Here is a 22,782-nt window from a genome sequence, read left to right as displayed (position 1 = left end):
TCAAATTAAAAATTACTTCTATAGGACACTTAGGGACACTTACTATCATAGGTGTAGGCAAAAAATGAGAGAAGTCGATTTTTCAAATACTGCTATGAAATCAAGATTTAGCGTGGTTCTTGAATTTGCTTCCATAGAATCACACTTCTTCGCTTCGATTTAAATCAGTTAACCGGTATTACACTCTTTCGATTAAAATATGCAGACTTAAACATAAAAATGAACCAATCAGAGTTCAAATACACGTAACCGGCAGCAAGTGCAAGAAAATTATGTGTTTCACCAAATCACGGATAAAGCTCGTTTTTCCCATCACAACTTCACAAAATGGCGTTAAATTATCAGAAAAGGCTTCAAGAGCGTCTTAAGATGTACTGTACAAAACACATTGTATTAATTTTCCGTGCTCTTTATTAGAATAACATAAGTACCACTCATAGCCGGTTTTTAACTTAGTTCTTTGCGTTAGGGTTTCCCTAGTTAGACCAAGACGGCGAAGTTGAAAACCGTCCACTTTATGGTATCTTAACTGAGAAAATTTGAATCATACGTACGAACTTGGCAGTACGAACATCAAATGACGCAGCCAAGCAGCAAAGTTTTAGTCTATATTGCACCGTGAGAAGCTTAAGTGTGTGTTTACGGATAGCTGATTTAGAGTAGACATCTTCGTGAACACATATTTAGACAGCTTTCAAAGGTATGCGATAGATAATCAGCAAGCTATTCGCGGTATTCAAGTTATTTCTGATTAATAAACAAGCATTAGAGCAAAGAATACATAAATTCAAAAAAATATTATTTTGTGAAAAGTTTAAATCCTCTTGAAACGACTTTACTTTCCAAACATTTTCGAGTTTTTTCTGTTCTTATTTTACGAACATAGAAAAGGTTCAGATAAATTTATTGATAAAATAAAACTTTTACCGAAAAGTCAAAATGGTTACGGAGACCGGGTTCTATTGAACCCTCAGTTGTACAAGCAAAGTCATGCCCCCATGACCGAAAAAAAAAAATCAAAAGCACACATAGCTGTTTCTTTTCTTCAGTACAATCTGTATAGTGACTTCAACAAATATCGGATAATTTTAAAAAAGTTCAAAGTAAACAACGTTTTTACTTGTTGGTTTAGTAGTATGAATTAATAGGATTTTAGACCACAACATTAATTCTAAATATTTTTAAAAATTGTTGTTTACCAAGTCATAAACTGATTAGAATTATTTTATTTCTATTTGCATGACTCTAGAAAAATAATATCGTTACGTTGGCACAAAACACTTAGACTTTGCCCGTTTTTTACATTTATTTCCCATGTACTTGCACTTTCAAGCATATATACGCTTGCCGTTTCAAACGTATTTATATATATATCAATGTAAACAAAGAAAACACTAGGTTTCACACAATCGCAGGATACAAAAACCTTGCAAAGCAAAATACAAATTAAAGAGAAGTGTTTTATGCCAAATAAACAGTGTTTTGATTTGAGTAAAGATTTGAGTATTTTCCAAAAGTCATGTAAATTGAAATGAAATGATTCTAGAAAAGCAATGTAAACGTTAACAACTTTGTAAGGAAATTAAGAATTAATGGTGTAATCTTGAATCCATCAATACACACAACTAAGCCAACATGTCATGAGGTCTTTTAAAAACGTTGTTTATTTTGATACCCTTTGAAATTATCTGCTGTTTTTGTGTAACTTTATATAACGTATTGGAAGGGAAAATAAAACTATTAAGGATTTTTTTTCCGGACAAAGGGGCATGATTTTGCTTGTACATCCGAAAGTTAAAATGCACTCATCATAGGACACCACTGAAAGAAGACCCGGTAACACTGGTCTGTTTTATATAAGTAAAATCTTAAACTTTAAAGGAAGAAAACTTTCACGATTCTTGAGGACTGAAGTCTTTTAAAGAATTAAATCATACGAAAAGTGATTTTTTTTGGATACTATGTATTATTTGTTCTAATGCCTGTTTATTCAGATGGGGTCGTTAATCAAAATGTAGACACTCTTGAATGACTAAGTAATACTCTATTTTTATTCTGCCTTTGAAAACGTGTTTAAGCTCACGAAAATTTCTACTCCTAGGTGTGTATTTATACTCTGTAAACAAAAACCTAAGTTTCCTACAGCAGAGTATATACTATAGCTTAGCTGCTTGGGTGGGTCATTTGGTGTTCTGACTCTGCCAAGTTCGTTTGCCTCAAATTTCCTCAGTTGAGATATCATGAAGCTGGTTTTCATCTTCGCCTTCTTGGTCTACTTCTTGGTTAATCCAAGTGAAGCCCAAGTAAGTAAGATAATTATGCTATTTGATATTATAGGATTGAATTCGTGTCTAAGTGAATCTCAATTTTTTTTTCAAAACGTTTTTTAATTCTCGTTACCCTGATTTTCTACGAGGAAGCTCTCGCTTGCATATTTCCAGTTTGTAGGAATCATAAGTCTGTCCTTCAGCGAAAAATGACCTTCTTCGAAAAAATAGATGAGTGTCTATTTTAGCTTGACCTCCAAATTAGCACCGCGATTTTTAGGGTGTATCCCAAGGTGATATATTGCCAGTTTAGAAGGCGACGACAAAGTACCTTACAAAAATACACCACGAGGCACCTAGTTTAAGGATCGTAAACGTGATGAAACCCATACGTACATTACAAGCTGTGTAAGACAATTCTGGACATAGTTCAATCCCACCCTCAAAATATAAAAAGAATGCCTCTGGCTTCTTTCTTAGCAGTGTGAAAATGATGATCTTCCTCTTCACCAGATACCGGACTGTTTACCTGCATTAGCAAGGTACCTCCAGAACCAGGAGTCGATGTTGCAGAGCGTCAAAAGCGACCTCGAACAGACTAAACAAGAATTGCAACAGGCTATTGGTAAGCTTAAGCACTTTCTTCACTACATTATCAGTACGCCGTACGCTTAAATTACATTACACACAAAAGTTGTCTTTTTTTACCCTAACAGGACTATGTCACGGATATTTCGCAGACTTTTGGGCTAAACTGCTCTGAAAATAGAGGAAGGCAACTTTACCCATAAAAAACATTATCTTTGAACATCTAAAGGAAGATATAACCTTAATTTACGGAAGGAAATCAAGCTACGGCTATAAATATAACTTTTTTGAAGACGCGCGGAAACTAGGCTTTGGTAGATTGTGCCCGAAAAAAAAAGCATATTATGCTTTTAGCAGTGCTCATATATTTTTAGAAAACATGCCAAAATTATGCTACTTTCTGAAATTATGCTCTCTGTCACCGAAATTATGCTACTTACGTTTTCAAATTGCAATCCGTTTCCATCCGAGCCATCCGCAGCCAAAGATGCCAGTTAACAGTTTCAGTTGTCTAATATAGCAATTTTTAATAAAAGTGGACTATTATTTTTAAGTTTCCTGAGACACAAATATCCATTTTTGCGGTTCAAAAATCTGTAAAATCCATGACATAGTCCCTTTCACGTACAAATTTCTATTTCTCACAGGTCAATGGCCTCCTGGTCAGTATTGTATTCTGGCTAGTGGACCATGTCCAGCCGGATTCACTCGTCACGAGGGCCACATGCGTGCTTTGAGTCAATTCTCACACACTCCCACATACATCACCCAAGCTACGTTCGGAGATAGTAAGATCCAGTGCCACGGAAGCTGCGGTCAGTATGGTCATTGGATCGGAGACCTGTACATCACAGCTTGCTGTAAGTGATGGAGGAATCACAGAAATCCTTCCAACCTACATAGTGGTGTTACGCAGTGGATATTAGGAACTAGGGCAACCCATACGCCGGGTATTAACTTACAAAACAAGCTATGTATGGTAACTGTGTTATTCCAATAAAGGACATGGAAAATTAAATTTCGTTTGCAATGTGTTTTGTACAGTATCCCTTATGGCGCTTTTTAGCTTGTTGAAAAACCTTTAATTCACGTTTTGAAGTAAGCATAAGAAAAATTAAACTCATCCGTGACTTGGTCAAACACAAAGTTTTCCTGCACTTGCTTCAGAATTCGTGTGTTTTTTCTAAATTCTGTTAAGTTTGTTGTGTTGTTTATGTTTAATGTGATTGGCTCTCACAACTTCCGATTTAGTTTTACAAAAAACAAAACAATCCAAGCTATTATTGGCGATTGTCCCGGTGATCATCTGGAAACACTAGCGATTGAATTAAAATTCTATAGCTGGTTGCCATTTACTTTTCTTGGGAACGCTTTGTTTGGTTAATTAGTTTATCGGTTTTTTTTTTCTAATATCTCAAGTTTACCCAAGTATTCGATCCTTAATGTTGACGTACGTAAAAAAGGTGAGATAAAATAAGCGCCACGTCTCCATAAACGCCCTGTCTTGAGCTACCAAATTTAATAAGAGTCCTTTCTCGAGGACTAAATCGATCCTTACGTATAACTAGTTTAAAATAGGAAGTTGTTCTACGATCAGCACTGGTAAGACTAGAATAGCAAGTTTCCTTGTGTAGGGCACTTTTATCGGACGGTGCTGAGTTCAACTTGCGCATTAAACATCGCGCAAGATCTAGAAATTTTGCCTTTGTACACCCTTTCCTTTCGCCCACCCCCAGAGTCTGTACTTTTGGGCGTACGCTCACGCTTCAAGCATTTTTTTTTTGGTTTGAAAGATTTACCAAAAATTACTACCCATGGTGCTTCGCTTGGCGCGCTTCGCGCGCTGGAGCTCCGCTAATAAATTTAACAAGTAGGCAGCTTATAAAGCAAGCTAATGATATTACGTAATGTTCATATTTTTTTTCTTTGATTTATTATTTATTTTATCCTGTTTTCTTTATGTTGAACTTATTAAAAGCGCCACATAAGTTAACCTGTAAACTTCACAATTATGTTAAATTGAGAAATTATCAGCAATGCATGCATTTTTTATCCTTCCAAGTTTCACAAAAAAACGAAAGATAACGACCCCGGCCCATAAGCAAACTGAATTTTAGTAATATAATTTTCTTTCGATATAAACACAATAGTTTGTATTATGCCGTTTCGTTCACTGCATTTAATTTCTGACCACAGATAACCGCTTAATTAGTTTTCACAGATTTCGTCAAAACGATCTCAAATTTGTCAGAATTTCCAAATACACTAAACAAATGAAATACGTATACAAGTCATTTTTTAAAAAAGGCATTAAGGTTTCCATTGGGCAAAAGGTGGACATTTCCATACATTAAATTTGTTACGTTTTAAAATCCCTTCAATTAAGAGAGATTTTTATTCGAGTGACGGAAGTAATTCGCGTTTGCTTTGGTTTTGCATTTCAGAAGTAAAACCAAAATCCATCCGGACTCGCTGATCACCATGATCATACCGGCTACATGTATATGCTTTGATTGGTTCAAAGGATTGTCTTTAGATTTTCTTAATAGCTTTCTTAATGTCCATAAGGCGTAGGTTGCAAGCTAATCATCAGTTTTCAACAATGCAAAAGAAGCTGGCAAGAATCAGAAACGCAAAAATACATGTTTACAATTTTTCTCGTCTACACGAGCAAATAAAAATTGTCACATAAAAAAAAATTGTCGTGTAAACTAGCCTTAAGTTAGCCAATAAAGAAACACTAATTAAAGGCTAATTATTTTTAACACCTCAAGTTCACTCTGAATAGAACTGACAGTGACGTTAAACAATTGGTATGCTAAGAAAATTCTCACAGCGATTAAAAATAAAAGAGAAATAATGAGTGTTAAACGGCACTTTCGCCGACCATGAATTACATTTACTCTGATTCATTTTCCTATTCGAGTGTTGAATTTACGAAAAATTTGACGAAAAATTGGATCCAAGTTAAAAGAATGCAGTACCAGTAATTTTCATAATTATGTTTATTAGTGAACTGGACTCACTACGCTCAGGTATGTGCACTTTGCTCATCTCCAGACTGAGGTTTAACTAAGAGATTAACTAAATCATGTTTTATATACTCATGTAAGATCACAGACCAAAAAATAAAAATAAAACAGTTATTCAATTCGAAACTGTTGCTTATAAGTGTTGTTATAGCTGCTTACGATATGGTTGTTAGCTGTACCTTGGTAAGAAAGATATTGGTGCTTCAGTCCGATTTTTACCGAAAAAAAATTTAAGTATCAGAGAAAGATTAATTCAGCGAGACGTGACTCTGATTACAGGCCAATTAGTTTTTAGCACTGCCGGATTAAAAGATAATTAAAAATCGACAGAACACGAAGCTGAACAATAAACATGTTCAAAAAAATTCCCACGCGCGTTAAGTTGTTATAAAAATATGAAAACAAAATCAACGGCATATTCGATTCATTTTGACTCCTTTTTACTTTGTTGTTTTGTTATTACTGTTATTTTAATCCATGCAATTTACCTGCTTTAAAAACTTGAACAATAATCTTTTGTTAATTAACGGAAATTTTTTTACAGAAACAGTTGTTTGTAACATGACAGGTGACCCAAACTTCGTCAGTGTCCATCGAGTTAAGTAACGATGGAAATAATTTTTATAAGGATTCGTACTGAGAGAAACGAACGATCAAGTTTGGGATAAAAAAATAACCCATCTCGCTTCATTCGTTTCCTTTTATGTTTCTGGTGAGGTTTTTTCGTTGGTTTAAAGCTATTTGGACGGTTTTCAGTTCCACTGCTTTACCCTTTCTGTACCCTTTCTAAACAATGAAACTGAAAACTGGCTCCCTAAATAGCTTTAAATCGACCCAGAAACCTCATTGGAAGAATAAAGACAGACGTCTGAAGCGAGGTAAAGTATTTTATATTTTAATTTTTTTTTGAAAACCGTTCTCTCCAAACCAATTATTATAATGTGAATGTAAGGTAATAATATACAACAGATACCTATCATGCTTGGGGTTCCTGTGTTGCAACATGCTAGGACGTGTGGTGCCTCGATCACTCAAAAACTATTTTACTCAAGGAACACTTTCATTTTTTTGTGAATTTACCAGTTGGTGAACTTATAAAATCGTACTTCTAATCTTGCTAGAAAAACATAAAAATTCATATTGAAACTGAAGTCTTTTGCGAATAAAGCGTTTTTAAAAGTGAGTATGTAAAAGGAAACAAAATTAATCCACCACAAATACCAACAGTACACATCACTTGAATACACGTGAACGCCAATCTTAGTTCGCACGGCACTCTTGAAAACACAACGAAGCCTTAATAACAAACAGATCGAAGGAATATCTTGCGTAGTTAACAGTTCACAAACGATCAGAGCGACGCGAAGGGACCAAGAGAGATGAACTCGAGCCAGCAAATCCAGACGGGCACATCCTCGTTACAATGCAGCATGTACGCTTTCATCGGTGGGGTTCCACAGCACTTTTCCCCACTAGCCTACAGTGCACTTGTCTTCAACATAATCGTCCTGGTAATGACTTGTCCTTTTACCACTGTACTGAACGTGCTGACGATGATCGCCGTGAAGATCAAGGCGCGACTGCAAAGTATGTCCAACATAGCGCTGGCATGCTTAGCAGCAACTGATGCGTTGGCAGGAATTGTTGTTCAGCCACTTTACATCTCTGTTATAGTTGCAGCACTACAAAGCGAAGCCACAAGCGATGTTTGTCGATTACAAAATGTAACAAAATATTCGATGAACTTTGTTTGCTTTTCTTCACTTGCCCATTTGGTGCTAATAAGTGCTGATCGGTACATGGCCATTAGACAAAGCTACAGTTATGATCAAATTGTCACCAAAATTCGTGTGCTGATTGCTTCTGTAATCGCGTGGATCTTTAGCACAGCGGTACTCATTTTCCATTTCATCGACCATAGCTTATTTCTGTCGATCCAAAATTCGTTGGGAGTTGTATTTATGGTGCTAATAACCATCTGCAATGCAGTGGTTTATAGCGAGGCTCGCCGTCATGAAAGGCAAATAGCTGCTCAACAAGTTTCAGTGGAAGCCAGAGAAAAGTTTTTAAAGGAAAAACGAGCGCTAAAACTGACCACTACTATTGTTGTAATAGTGTTTCTGAATTATCTACCTATAATTACTTTTAGAATGATCAAGAACGTTCTTGAAAACAGAGTCTCGATAGATACAATTTATGCAGTTTATTCCTCTGCTGGGTCTCTTGTACTGGTTAACTCTTTTATTAACCCGCTCATTTATTCTGTCAGATTAAGACAGTTTCGTGTCGCATTTATCGAGTTACTTTTGAACAAAAACCTTTTTGAAGCTGAAGAGATTGAACAGAAAATGTTTGGATCGCTAAATGCTGCACCCATCGTAACCAATCAGGGAGGAGAGGGAGAGGAGCAAAATGTCAACCAAGTGATTGCTGTCATTGACATTGAAATAAACCAGGGAGTGGAGGTAGCGGAACAAGATGTCAACGAAGTCAATGCTAACAATGACACGGAAACAAACCAGGGAGTGGAGAGAGCGGAGCGAAATGTCAACCAAGTGAGTGCTAACAATGGCATTGAAACAAACCAGGGACGGGAGACAGAGGAGCAATAAATTAACCGCGAGTGGACGTTTACGAACGACAACAAGAGCAAATAAAAAAAAAAAACAGGCGTGTTTGTAAATATGTAAATAATGTCATAAAAGGTTGTTATTCATCATGTTCTTCGTGGTAAAGTATAATCATATAATGTAAAAAGTTAATGATAAAATGGCAGCTTCTTGTGTAAATAATTGATGTTTAATAGATATCAACGGGCAGTATTCAAAATTATACCTCGCATTAAATTTGTAGTCTTTTCCTTGCTGGGCCGTGTTTGTGACATGTAAAAAGAAAAGAAATTAAATAATCTATTATCTAAAATAATAGCAACGTTTATGTATGAAAATCGTGAGGGAGGGGACGCATCAGTAATTGTTTTACATGCAGTATACAAAGCTTCAAGTTTCATCTTTGGAAAAGTGACTCAAAACTGATGCACCTCCTTTACCAGGTTTCTAATAATAATAAAGTAAGAATATTAAACAAAAGGTCGGCAATTTAGTGGTGTTTTGTTGATAACAGATCATACTTAGTCTTTTGCGCCTTTAAGAGCTTTAAAGACGATCTAAGATCGTCAGTCTGGCTATAGGTAGACGTCCTGTTGTTGACCATTTCTGGTGCGCAGTGGTTCTAACAAGAAATTCTAAGAGGTTCCAAGGTCTTCTTGTGGTCGTTGCCTGGAAATTTTTTTCACCCCTAGGAGGTACCAGTTCTTAAAGAACACACTTTATTATATAAACTGCAGTGCTTTAGTAAGTGGTAGCAAATCGATAAAAATCGTATCACACATGTGTGGATAAAAATGATATCCACACATGTGTGATATCATTTTGACCAATCAGCTCGAAGAGTTTCCATGTTGCAATGCTCAATGAGCCAAAGTTTATCGATATTAAGTCGAAACATCTTCGGATCTTCCTCGTCAATCTTCGGTAATCTTCGGAAGTCTTCCGAAATTTTCGGAAAATGTTCGGAAACATTCGTACGACCTTCGGGCAACATTTTGAAAATCTTCAGAAATCGTCGGAAAATCGTCGGAAATCTTCGGAAAATCGTCAAAAGCCTCGTTATTAGTAGGTTTATATAATTAACAGAATAATTCATGGTTGCTTGGAGATATGAAATTTATTTTTTCGTGCTCAAATCGACATCTAACTCGTTCGCTGCGCTCACTCGTGACATATCAATTTGAACACTCGAAGATAAATTTTATATCACCGCGCAACCATGTATTATCCTCTATGTCATATATTTTCGGCTCAATACCCTAAAAGGTATCACAGAAGCTGCTGCTGCCGACCTTTTGAGGCTGGACACCCCAAGAGGTACCAAACCCGCCTTTTTTCCCCTAAAAGGTACGACGAGCACCCCCCCCCCCCCTCCCTTCCCAGGGGTGATATGTACATGCCAATAGATGCATGTGTGAAACATTTTACGAAACTGTAATCTTACTGATATCGATGCAGGGATGTATATTTCATTGTAAAGGCATTGCTTATTTGAACTGACCGACACATGAAAGTGAAAGCCACGGCAATCGTATTGAAGTTGATTTGAGATATCATTTACCGTATTTTCACGATTAAACGCCGAGTAGTTTAAATAGGACCTTAAGGTATTTATTTGAGGTATAATAAGCTGTAGGAATATTAGCCAAATACATGTTTGTCAAAAAGAAATAATTAGCAATTATTGGATGAAGCTGAGTATGATATGAAGAATTATGCAGATCGAGGATTGTGTAATCCGCCGAAGCCGAAGGCTGAGGCGGATAACACCCTCCGAGATCTGCATAATTCTTCATATCATACGAAAGCCGAATTCAATAATTGTTTTATTATTCATTCAAAATATTTCCAGAGTTCCAAATGCACAAAATGAATTTAATAGGGTTTTGACAGTAGGCAAAGTAGACAAATACACAACAACCTTCGCTTTTAAATTTGATTTAAACTTCAAAAACTCGGTTACCTTCATTAAATTTCTTGTCCTTTATAATGTCCATATTTAGCACTTGCTTGAAGTGTCTATTGAAGCTAAATCCGATGACACAAAGCGATGTTTTCGAGTACAGGTTTCAATCGTTCTTGCTTACTTCGACGTAGAATTTTCGTAAAACCGCCCCAAGTCCTCCGCTGTGGCTGGATCAGGGATCTTTTCCTCTTGAAGATACGCTTTCAAAATCGATCGACCCCCCTTCGTTGCTTTTTCCGTGTTTTGACTTTCCTTGTCTTCTAATAACTTAAAATTTTACCTCTTCGAATGCTCAAATCTAGCGCCCATTTTCGCTTTTCAACCTGCTCGGCAGCAAAGCCGTTCAGTTGCGTGACGTCAGCGGTTCTTGGGAACGAAGTTGCGATCGGATAATCATACTTGACTACTAGGTAAACCACCATAGCCACTCATTGCGTCGGTTACTTACACAAACATAACTATTAGGACTTTTTTCTTTACCATCGAGCCAGTAAACCCTCTAGTCAGTCAGTCTTATGGATGGTTTTCTGCACTTTCGACCTGCGTCTGCTCAGTCTGTTTGTTCAGACCTTTCATGTGCTTATGCACATGTCAGGCTGTTCACTCGGCGGTTCATTCAGATCGTTATTTTTGCAGTCTTCATCCGTTACTTACATTAACAGTAAAAGCCGAAATATTAAAACCTACTGAGTTCCGAAACTTTTTGGTTTTAATATCACAAATGGTATCCCACAGCGTTGGAACTATTCCTCCGCTTCAAATAGTCAAAAACAACATCTATCAACATCTATGTCCGTTTTGGAAACTCCGTTTTCCGACAAGTTATTGGTATTCCAATGGGTACTAACAGTACCCTTTATTGGCGGATCTGTTTCTTCACACTTTCGAGTACGATTTCATGCTCAAAACTATGAAGCAGGACATGTCGAAGGCCATCGCATTCAGCAACACCTTTCGTTATATCGACGATTTATTCAGCGTTAATAACGAGAATTTCGGCTCTTCTATCAGCGATATCTACCCGTCGGAACTGGAACTGAAGGATACTACACTATCATCAACAGAAGCGTGTTATCTCGACACAAAAATTAGTCACGGAGAAAGCAACACACCCTTCCGTATCAGCGTCTACGACAAGAGAGATGACTTCACATTTCGGATTGTAAATCATATATCTCAATTGGTGAGATATGCCAGGATATGCACATCCAAGATGGACTTCAAACAGCGTTACTGTAATCAGCATTACTTCTTAAATCGTTTAATAAATTCTTAAAACGCCACGGCGCATTAATTGAAAAATATGGCGCTTCGCTAAGAGAGTTAAGATCGGCAGTTCATCGTTAAAAACCATAGAAGTATCCTTTGCTTGTTGGTAGTTTTTATATATCTTTTTAATAATCCTAGTTTCTCTGTACACGCACTGTTTCATCTCTATTATGTAGGTGCACGCTCTTGTCTTGTGATATCATGCGCGCGCTTTGCTTAATTTATTTGACGTGTGCGCTTAGTTCGAAATTTAACGGTTTACATTTATTTACGTTATTTTCCTTATTATTTTGTCTTGTCTGCAACTGTACTCACATCGTGGGTGGCTTCTCCTAAAATGTTCTTCAATTGGTATAGGATTTAATGGAGCCGAAACCAATTGTGGAATTGCACGCATTTTAGGCATCCTACTGATGAACGGTTACGGCAATTCAGTTAGATATTTTCAGGAGCGCCATTACGTTCATGGTCTGTCCCCTTAGAATTGAGAACGAGGTTGTGATCCAATAATTTTTGTTATTATACATTAGAATTACTTTGAAACATGTGATTGGTCGAGAGCATTCAGTCAATATACAGTAGCATGTGAACTTGACATGATAACCCAATATCTGCAGCAGACATTGGGTTATCATGTCGAGGTTCAAAGTCCGCCTAGTTTCCAAGCCCCTCGTTCGAGTAGTGCTGTCAGACTTTTGAAAATATGGCTGAGCGATTTGCCTCTGTTTTCGAAGAGGAATTGAAAGTTTTGATCAAGAATAAAGATTCTAAAAACACCAAGAGAACAACAAAAACCAGTGTAAAAATTCTGAATGATTATTTGAGGGAGAAGAACCTGGAGGAACCACAAGATAAAACGACTTTGGCCAATGTTCTGACGAAGTTTTACGCCGGCGCTTGAAAAAGTGATGGCAAATTGTTTGAAAACGTATAATAAAACAATTATTGAATTCGGTTTTCGCATGATATCGTGAATTATTATTTTACTAGCTCCATGAGCGGTCAAGATGAAACGAATCCCGTGCTCTGATTGGCTACCCGAGCGGTCAAGATGGAGCCATCTTGACCGCTCGGGATCGCCCGCTGTGTTCCCGCAAGCGAAAAAACTTTTTAGTTCCGTCGTCGCTACTTCAAAAAGCTTTTCCGTCGTAAATTTTGAGCTATGAAAGTATTTTCCGAAACAACACAAGTATTTTTTGTCTGTTTCTAGCGAAATGGAGTCCGATAACAAAGAAATAGGTATTGAAGGGAAATAGTGAGAACAAACAAATTAATCAACAAATGCTAACGAGTTTCGTGAATTTTATTTGCCACAACAACCACCTAATACAAAAATTAAAACGCAAAGCGACTTGAAGACATGTTATCGGTTTTTTTCGGCGGAAAAGGGAGAGAAGTCAGTGACATACCTGAAGAATGAAGACTTCGGCAAACTAGTCGTTTGTGTAAAATCTTCAAAATGGAAGAAAGCGGACGGCACGGCAAACCAGGCACTGAAAGCTTTTAAAACATCTTTTCACCGAAGCTTCTAACGCTCACGTCGAATAAGGTCGGGTCGAACATTTATATCAACGATGTAGGAAAGTTCAAGCTTTTCCCGTGAAGTGGTAAATCCCAAACGCTTTCAACAATCACAATTTCAATATTCAGCTCGTGTCAGGGCAGCTTTGCACCACAAAAGCGCCAGAAGCGAGCAAATACTCTGCAAAACGTCCAATAATCAAAAGCTGGCGGTCAGATGGAATGGACATTCTTGTTTTAAGGCTTTAAACTCAACGTTGATTCGCAATTTTAGCCATTTCAATATCCTTTTGACGGTTAAAAAGAGTTGAATTTCGCTGTTGTCGCGTCGTTTTACTTCAACTCGATTCATTCAAGAATTTGACAGTCACTCGTTATACTTTTAAACCAATGAAATGATTTTAGCGTGCGCCATTGATTGTGCATGCAACTGCCTTCCATTTCTGTACTCGAAAAAAGTCAAATAATAAATCCTTTATTGACCAAGCTTGTTCGGTCAAGATGGCGGGATATTGGCCTCGTTTTTTTTTGCGTGTTTATGGACCTCGACTTCGTCTCGGTCCATAAACACGCAAAAAAAGAACTTGGCCAATATCCTGCCATCTTGACCTCACGCTTGGTCAATAACCCATATATATTGGACGGTTGCGATCCGATAATTGGAATTTCTTCCAAATTTGGTCGGCGCTTGCCGAATAGCTGGAATTAGCCGGGGATCGAAAGCCAATCAGAAACACAGAAATATTTTGAATGAATAAATATATGTTATTTGCCGGCCGGGAGGTCCGTATTGGGAAAAACTGTACCCGAGGTGGCCGCAGGCCGAGGGCCGTGCTCAAGACCGAGGGTACAGTTTTTCCCAATACGGACCGACCTAGGCCGGTAAATAACGTTTTTATTTTTTTCCTACTTAAATTTGTTCGGATTTAAGAAACCGTGAAAAATTCTGTCACAAAATCTTTGTTTGTATACGCGCGGATTTGATTTCAATGTCGAGTCCGACTTGATCGACAAGCAAGAGTCAAGCATTAAGCAAGACTAACATTAATTCCGAATAAAATAGCTTCGCTTAAAATGAACCGTACTCAAGAAATGTTCAGCTTAATTTACACTGCAGAAAATCAAGAAAAGTAAATGAAGTCATACTAAAATATAGCACAAATATGCCACAAAACCTAACACTTTTAAATCGATTTCGGCTGCCCGAACAATTCCCTATAAGCTTAAATGTTTTGAAAAGTCTTGATAGAAGCTTTGCAACTTTGCTAAGCCTATTTTTCTGATTCAAAAATACTCTTTGACCGAAAAGCAGTTTAACAAGCTATTAATACACTTGTATTTAACAAATTAATAATCTCTGCGTTGATTCTTATTCTGATAAACAGTGCCAAACTGAATGAAATGCGTAGCGTCTACGTACGGGACAATATTGTGATAATTAATTTGTCCGTTTTTAATCAAAGAATCTCATTTCCTTGAATGATGGTAAATAGTGTTCTGTTTAAGCAAAAAGTGACAGATAAACAATGCAGTTTAGCACATAGATAGAGTCTAAACAACTGAATGAATTTTACCGCAATGGCGTGAAAATCATTGCGAGATGAACAAACAACGGCAAAATGCGAACGGTAAACTACAACTCGATTTTGTTGAGAAATAAATAAATACCTCGCCTTTTGAAGAACTTTGAGGCCTTTAATTCCACTGCTTTTTTGTCCTTCAGCATTAACAATGGATGGTGAGGCTATTTTTGTCTTTGGAGAGCAAAACTTTCATGTGTTCGTTAGACTCAAAGGTGCAAAATGATTTTGCGCCGTGAGCGGTCCGTATGCGGGGTCCGGATGAGAAAAACCGGACCGCTGGAGCGCGCAATTAGCCAATCAGATTAAAGGATTCAGGAGTCCGGACCGCTGAGATGCTTGAGAAAAAAATAATAATGAATATTAACCTTGCTTAATGAACATCGCGCACAAATAAGCTGCAGGAGTCAAATAAACATAAAACATAAAACATATTGTTACAGCATATTCGGAATGAGAAATAAAAAAAATAAGCAAGTATAAGTAAATTTTCTTCTTTTAATTTTTAACAAGCAAAATATTATTTACCATTAAACTTAAGTGAACCAATGTATCTACTTATTATTTTACTTAGTTGAAACAACGTTTAGAAATGTTACATTCCGGTATGGTAACAGAAATACTGTCAACGCGGTTTGACATGTCGACGGGAAAATTGATTGGTTGAAATTCTTGGAGGTATTTATGGCGAGCCAGAGAACGAGGGCTTTCGTAAACAAAATTAAGATTACTTAACATTTCAAGTCTAATGAAACAATAAACAAGGCTAAAATAAACGTATGAATGTCTGATATCAATGTCTGATAAAGAATAATAAAAAATACAACGGTTAAAAACATTTGTTTTCTAAAGTGAAATCAAGCAAAACAAATGCCGAGTACAATGAAACGTTTGATTTGCTTGATGTTGTATGAAAAAAAATTATGGTCTGGGGATTTTACTTTCTTTCAATTCCTATTCTAAACGATTTTAAAACAAAAAACCTCTAACTAACAACTTTAACACACTCTTACAATAATAGTAGACCTTTGATGTCAGACTGAATATACAAGCGATAAGACGATGCACTACAAATGTTCAATCCTAGAACATCAAATCTTCGACATTCTCGTAGAGTTTCTTGTCGTAATCTCTCAGGTTGACGTATTTCTGCCAAAGAGAAGGGTTAAGTCACTCAATGATTTCTGAATAAGAGCAACTACATTGTACCGGGTGTTTAAGCATAAATCGAAGTAGAGACAAACTTCGTTAATTGGTAGTTTTCATCAATGTTACAAAACCTATAAAACATCAGAAAATGTCATATTATAAAGCAGAAAGAGAGAAAAGCTCTGTCTACTTATAGCTTTTTAGCGTTTTTCACAACGAAATTATCACAAAAATACAGTATTGAGTGTGCAGCCACCATGTCTGTACCCCTCCACGGGGCACCAATATGGATAGAATTTCATAGAATTGTGCAATAACTAAAGACGTTTCTAGCATCAGTACCAACCGTTTTCACTCGAAGGATCTTTAGATTTTTTCCTAAGTCATAATCACTTCTGAAAATTGATAGATGCGGTACAAATATCCACTTATGTGACAGATTAAATTTAAAAATCCTTAACCTCCACAACAAATCTTTAAATCATTTACAACATTTGCATAGAGGTTAATCTCATGTCTGGTGTGTGCGAAAAGAATAGGTTTGGAGAATCAACACTTTAAATTTAAATATTTTAATGATGTCAGATAAAAACTACCAATACGCCCATCGGGTAGAAATAGTACAAGGCACGTTCATGTAAATGTCATAACATTGTCACAACATTGCATAAATGCAACAGACCGTACGTTAGCAAAGTGTCATCTAGAAATGTTCTTGTACTGTGGTTTTAAATTCAATATCACGTCAAAAGGACCGCAAATAATTTTACGTTTTGGACCGCTTGGGAATAAACGATTAAACTTAATTCACTAAAAAATGGTTCTAGATTAATTTCAAAAAAAATAATCCAGGTCAAAGTCAAATTAAATTCCGTCTTTGTAAGCATGAGATTTCAACAATCCTCTTATGATCATTTCCTTTTTTCTTGTTTACTTTACCTGGTGCTGGTTTTCCATTTCCTTCAATTCGTCTCTAAGATTTTCAAACGTTGGACGATCATCTGGATCTTCTCGCCAGCAGTCTAACATAATCTGGTAACTGAAAATAGAAAGAGTCCTGTTCTCATGCATGCGAAAATTGTTTCAGTTTTTACAAATTAGCCACGAAGAAAGGCCGAAGCCATTTTCCTCAAAGCTACTATAAACACTTTTAAAAGGGGCTATGTCACGCAATTTAAGGCAATTTCAGCACTGACCATTCTGGTCATAGAATTATCTGAAATATCACAATAACGGCTTTAAACTGTAGTAGAACTCAAAAGAAACACAGAAAGACCACAACGGGGTAAGATGGGAAAAATATGAGAAGATTTAAACGGATTGCGTGCGGGTAAACTTGAAAAACGTCTGCCCACATTTTTTGAGTGTCATTTACTCAAAAATCATCCTTTTTGTAATGTGGCCATGATTTTGCCGATAAAAGTCTTTTGCTCTGCCAATTTGAAGTCTTGAGCTCTTAATTAACGAACGTAAATTGATTTACCTAAAATACCGTGCCCTAGCCCCTTTAACCTTGTAAATATTGGATGTAATTCCACTGAAAGGACACAACTTTAGCCTTATCAGCTCTTAACTACCACATACAAAATAGCGGTCCCAAAACGAGGCACACATAACTATCAAGTGCGCGAAATAAAGTGCATACATTACAGACGGCCATAAGATAAGAATCCCAAAAGTACTTACAGGGCTTCATTTACGTGGCTTGGTTTAGGCATTCGGTAACCAAGTCTGAGTACATCTGCCAATTTTCGGCTGTTCGTTCGCGGGTAAGGCGAGCCACCTAAACAGAGATATCATTCTAGTGTGAGGTTATAACGTGAATTCTTACGATAACCCTGGTATGCCACAAAGCCTGAGAGGACCACCCAAGTCGAATACAGCTCACAATTTAAACGTAGCATAACAATCTATTAATTTTAAATTCTTCTCACTTAACACATAAACTAGTCTCCCTTGCAGCCTTTTTAGTGTCGTCACGCAACGCTCCGTGGCGACACTAAAAACCGGTGCGAGGGAGACTGCACATAAACTAACCTATGGTGAAGATCTCGTAAATAACAACTCCAAAACTCCACCTGTTTGTTTTTTAAAAAGAAAGAAACAACATCAAAAGAAGAACAGTTATGCGTTCAAAGCCATCAGTCAAGCCCTCTTTTTGTATAATATCTAAATGAGTACAAAATGGATTTCAATCCATATCTATGAAGTGAGTTTATAGTTTGTTTTTCTATTTCTACTCACACGTCACTTTTTGTTGTATATTGTCCAAATAAGAGTGCTTCATAAGCGGTCCATTTCACGGGTAGTCGTCCCTTCAAAGACAAAAAAAGTACAAAAGGAAGTGGTGAGTACATACGAAAGAGTGAAAAACGTAATTAAAGCACATCAAAAATTCATGACCGCAAGAGCTGCACGGAACAGGAACCTCCGATTTTTTTTCGTAGATGTTCTCCTGGTTCACGTCCCTGGCCATTCCAAAGTCGGTAACTTTACAGGTTTCTCGTTCTCCAACCAAGACGTTACGAGCAGCAAGGTCGCGATGAATGATCTATCAAAGAAAATTAACTCTCATTTGTTATAGTTTAAAGCTCACAAATACAAATGTCTTGCCTAATGAGTCTTATAAAAACTGGAAAAGGTTTTAGATTCTGGCGCGCAGTGGCATCCTTCTACGATGAACAATAATCATGATAAGGTGTTGGCGCCATAACCTGAAATGGCGATCACGTAACTTTCATTCGAAGATCCTACGTGCATCATATAATTAGCCTGATTGAGAGGATGCATACATGTGAAACCTAGTACCGGTGCGAGGTTAATGTCAGTGTGACCACGCGATTTTGTACAGTGTTTACATGAAGGGATAGCTTTGATAGCTTTACACTGATTTCATTCATCCGTGCCACTTTCAACGTGGCCCACGTCACGCCATCTTGGATTGGGTGAAGACAACTACACATGCGCTACCCGTTGCAGTCCACCATAAGATAGGTTACATATCGAAACCTTAATCGTTCATCCTTTGCATGATACTGGTATGAATTTTTGTACCAGAATTAAAATATGACTCGTTCCTGAGTGCCATTTTGTTCTGGTATTATGTATAAACGAATACAGAGCCACAGGAAGGAGCCCCTTATGAAAGCCATTCATGTATGAAAGCCATCACAGTTTAACGTTAACACCACCAAAAATTAATTATTTGGGTACGTGATTCCCATAGCACATCAAAAGAGCAAATAAGAAAAACTGTCCAGTCTATTGGGTTACTAAACCAAACTTACGTTTCTCGAGGACAAATAACGCATGCCATCAGCTACTTGCCAGGAAAACTTAATTAACTGCTGTGACGTCAAACTTGTCTGCGGCTTCACGTCTGGGTTTTTGAAATAGGTGTCATTTAACCCACGGCTCTTTCTCAGGTAACCAAGGAGATCCCCATACGGAACATATTCAATAATGACAAGCAAAGGATCTATGATGTAAATAATTTCAAGTTAAATACATATGCATGAATTCATTTGTAGCTCAGAGGATATACACAAGAACAATGATTTCATCAATTTGCGAATAATCAACTTCTTTGATAATGATACAAACTCTAAACGACAAGGGTAAATCCACATAAAGCATGTGATTATTTTATAATTTTAAAACGTTATGTGCATTTATGACCCTCGGGCGTACAAGTAAATTTATACCCTTTCCAAAGTACATGGGAGGGAGATGGTGGATGGGATCCCCCTTAGGTTCTCATTCGATAAATGCGTAGCGAAATTCAGTATTTTGCACTTAGTAAAAAGCCCTTAGTTTGCTCTAGAAGGTGACATAATATTTGTTGGCGAATCCACCACATGTTCTTGGATCCACCACATGGGAATTCACTATTTTCTTAGAAATTCAGAAAATACAGGAAATTTTTCCAAATTTAGCCAGAATGGAACGTGATATAAAATTTAAAAAAATGTATAGCTAGGCTTAAAAAACTGGAAAAGAAAACAATTATGTCAAAATGACGGTTTTTGGTGAAACCTGCTTGTAACAAAAATAGTCAAAATCATGGACACATAGTTGACATGTCAAAATCCCTAGAAGCGATGAATGAACAGGTACTGAATAATTCAGTGTCATAAAGAAAAACCCAATTCGAAATTACATAAAAACCTCTGAGGTCGGGGGGGGGGGGGGGAGGGGGTATCCACCAGTTTTTCCTTTATTTGCCGGCATATAACATCTTTATATTCGACCTGGTTTGAAAAAAGCACTACAGAAGTAAGTGTCTTCCCTATGAACATAATAAGTCGGCAAGGCTTAGTCCGGATTCCAATGCATTAACCATTCTAGACCACTGCACCTCCAACAAGTTTCGGATGATTTTGCGTTAATGTTTTACTTTATAAAAAAAGAGCTTTGTTATTTCATTTACCAGATTCAGTGACGCAGCCGAGTAGTGTAATGACGTGAGAATGAGGTTTAAGTTTCTTCATCACTTCAAGTTCTGATAACAAGTCTTTTCTTTCTGACTCATTAGCGTTGTCTGCAAAGGAAAAGTTTATTTATAAAATTGAAAATTAGCCAGAATAAGCCAGATTTTCACGACGTTTAAAAAGCTTTACAGATCGGCTGGTCATATTGAATCTATCACTTTTTAAATAATGTCCTGTGAGGAAGCAGTGTAAAAAAATAATGTATTAACGAACTGAGTAATCTAGGCAAATCGATGCAAAACGAGTTATGAAATTTTTAAAAGTATTTTAAGAGGTGATATAATGTAAACTAGGGCTAGAAAGCTACGTATAAAATTTCGCAAACACAAGATAGAGTGTCTCATTACATATCTTAGCACCAAAAAGAGAGTTAAAAATACGGCGCGCAATGGAGTATATTTTATGAACATCGAGATGTTTGGAATTGCCATGAAACACTCTCCTAAGTGTTTGATATATCTTCTCAATCGAGACTAAAACAACGAATGAAATAGAAAAATAAAATCGTAAAAAAAATCTTTGCCAGTTAAGATCACATACCCAAACCACCATCACTTTTCTAATTTTCCTTGTTTTAACTTGATAAATTATGTATGAGTCTGAGAGGTGATTGAAATGAATGTTTATGTAAAAAAATGCTGAGATACGATTTTCGTCCTTTTCAATATGTTCCCAGCTGATCCAAATGTAATGTACCTTTTAGCATTTTGATGGCCACTGTAACTGTTTCTTCTCTCCCTTGAAGTTGTGAGACTTTTCCTTGTGCAACTTGTCCAAATGCTCCTTTACCAATTATCTTCTCGATGATTACGTTTTCCCTTGAAACTTCCCATGAAAGCGTTCTTGGGTGCATTGGGGTATAATCATTTATTAAGGTGAGGTAGTAAGGTGATCTTTCCGTCTCCATTCTGCTTTGGGGCTGTGCAACTTCAGCTAAGACCATGTTCTGTCCTGTACCATGATGGCCAGCTGTGTCAGTTGTGTTAATGTTTTCATTGCTGTTTTCTGTCTCCATCACCTTGTTTTGAGTTTGGAAGGAAATATCACATTTAGGGATGGATCATTATTTTTCTCAAGAGGGACGGTAGGGGGGATGAAAAACTTTCCCCTGCAAACTTTTTGTTAGAGATTATCCACCCTTACATTAATGAAAAAAGGTCTTTTCAGGCCCTGAAATTAATTTTGTCAATATTGTTCTCATACCCACGTCCCTTCGGGAAAATAATGGTCCCTCCCTTAGTTTAATACTGAGCATGAGGGGGGAAAGTCCGGGTCAAACGGCCCCAAGCAGTTTTCAATTAGACGCATATCTGCAGAAACATACAAACAACAATAAAGTTTGCTAAAATTATCGGGGAACATTTTGGTGTGTAGAATGCTTCTTTTTGCGCGACATGTGGTTTTCAAACTTTGTTATGAAAGGCTGCTTTATTCAAAGTTTCAGTTTTTCAATTACATTTTTAGTGAGAATTTGTTAAGTGCATTTTATTGGATCATTTTTAGGTCCACTGGAAAATGGTGGTGGAGGTGTCAAAACTTAATGTCGGGGGTGCATTTTGAAAAAATTATGTTATAGGAATACAGTCAACTCTCTCTAAGACGGACACCGTCGGGACCGGCCCCAACTGTCCGTCTTAGAGAGGTGTCCGCCTTATAGAGAGTCGAGGTAACGTGTCACCAGAAATTTTGAGACGATAAAGCTAAACGGCTATGCACAACGAATACACGTCTGTTTTTAGGCGCTTGCGTTAGCAAAACCTATAAAGTGGAGTAGTAATGTACTACACTCTGGGGCAAAAATTTTTGCCACAGAGATTTAGTACATACTACTTCCAACACTGGATTCGAATTTTGGGCTGAAAATATGGATTCAAATTATGGGGCTGAAAATATGGATTCAAATTATGGGCTTAAAATATGGGGTTAAAACTGAACCAACACTGGATTCAAAAAAATGGATTCGAATTATGAAACTTATGATCAAATATAATTTAAAAAATTATATTTGTTCCTTAATAATTTATAGTCTGAGACAAGTCTGAAAACCATGCCTAGAAAAAACAAATGCTCTTATAGTTTAATTTAAAATTTTTGGAAACAGTGCGTTTGAATGAGATTGTCTTATATGGGTCCACTTGCTACCCAGACTGTACTCTTTTTTACATTGCTCACAAAACCATCGTGTATTTCGCATATAACGGGCTTTTGTGCGCCTTATAGCTTTCATTTTGTCTTCTTTGGTAAACCATCTCTGGTATTGGCCATTAACAATATTATCATTCCAAAACATCAATTGTTATATATTAATGAC

At 36.9% G+C, this 22,782-nt stretch overlaps 2 protein-coding genes across 2 annotated transcripts in view; one reads left to right on the top strand and one right to left on the bottom strand.

Annotated features, from left to right (window-relative positions):
- The first annotated feature begins 2,097 nt into the window (after positions 1-2,097).
- The window catches only part of LOC144629565 (uncharacterized), a 53,762-nt gene continuing 33,077 nt past the window's right edge, over positions 2,098-22,782 (top strand). Inside the window, exons 1-3 of the mRNA XM_078487806.1 lie at positions 2,098-2,303; positions 2,781-2,892; positions 3,503-3,715. Coding sequence (XP_078343932.1) covers positions 2,241-2,303; positions 2,781-2,892; positions 3,503-3,715 — 388 coding nt within the window. The 5' untranslated portion in view covers positions 2,098-2,240. The remainder of the gene's footprint in view (positions 2,304-2,780; positions 2,893-3,502; positions 3,716-22,782) is intronic.
- Positions 15,495-21,509, bottom strand: LOC144630178 (tyrosine kinase receptor Cad96Ca-like). The gene is made up of 9 exons (XM_078488475.1): positions 21,168-21,509; positions 20,411-20,521; positions 19,269-19,459; positions 18,410-18,532; positions 18,226-18,296; positions 18,019-18,059; positions 17,668-17,764; positions 16,921-17,020; positions 15,495-15,981 (listed from the first exon to the last, which is right to left on the bottom strand). Exons 1-9 carry the CDS (start codon positions 21,484-21,486, stop codon positions 15,916-15,918), a joined length of 1,119 nt encoding a protein of 372 aa, XP_078344601.1. The 5' UTR covers positions 21,487-21,509; the 3' UTR covers positions 15,495-15,915.

The sequence above is a fragment of the Oculina patagonica genome, chromosome 11, assembly GCF_052425735.1.
Source record: "Oculina patagonica isolate OP01 chromosome 11, crgOcupat, whole genome shotgun sequence".
NCBI lineage: Eukaryota > Metazoa > Cnidaria > Anthozoa > Scleractinia > Oculinidae > Oculina > Oculina patagonica.
Note: the sequence above shows the minus strand (reverse complement) of the source record. Positions and strands in the feature narration are given on the sequence as shown.

What these genes read in the sequence shown, in the direction of transcription:
- LOC144630178 (XM_078488475.1), bottom strand. Translation starts at nt 21,486, where the DNA reads ATGGAGACAGAAAACAGCAATGAAAACATTAACACAACTGACACAGCT. An exon ending in AGCCACGTAAATGAAGCCCT is followed by an intron (nt 17,021 to 17,667) that starts GTAAGTACTTTT and finishes TTCTATTTTCAG; the next exon opens with TTACCAGATTATGTTAGACT. An exon ending in AAATGGAAAACCAGCACCAG is followed by an intron (nt 15,982 to 16,920) that starts GTAAAGTAAACA and finishes TCTCTTTGGCAG; the next exon opens with AAATACGTCAACCTGAGAGA.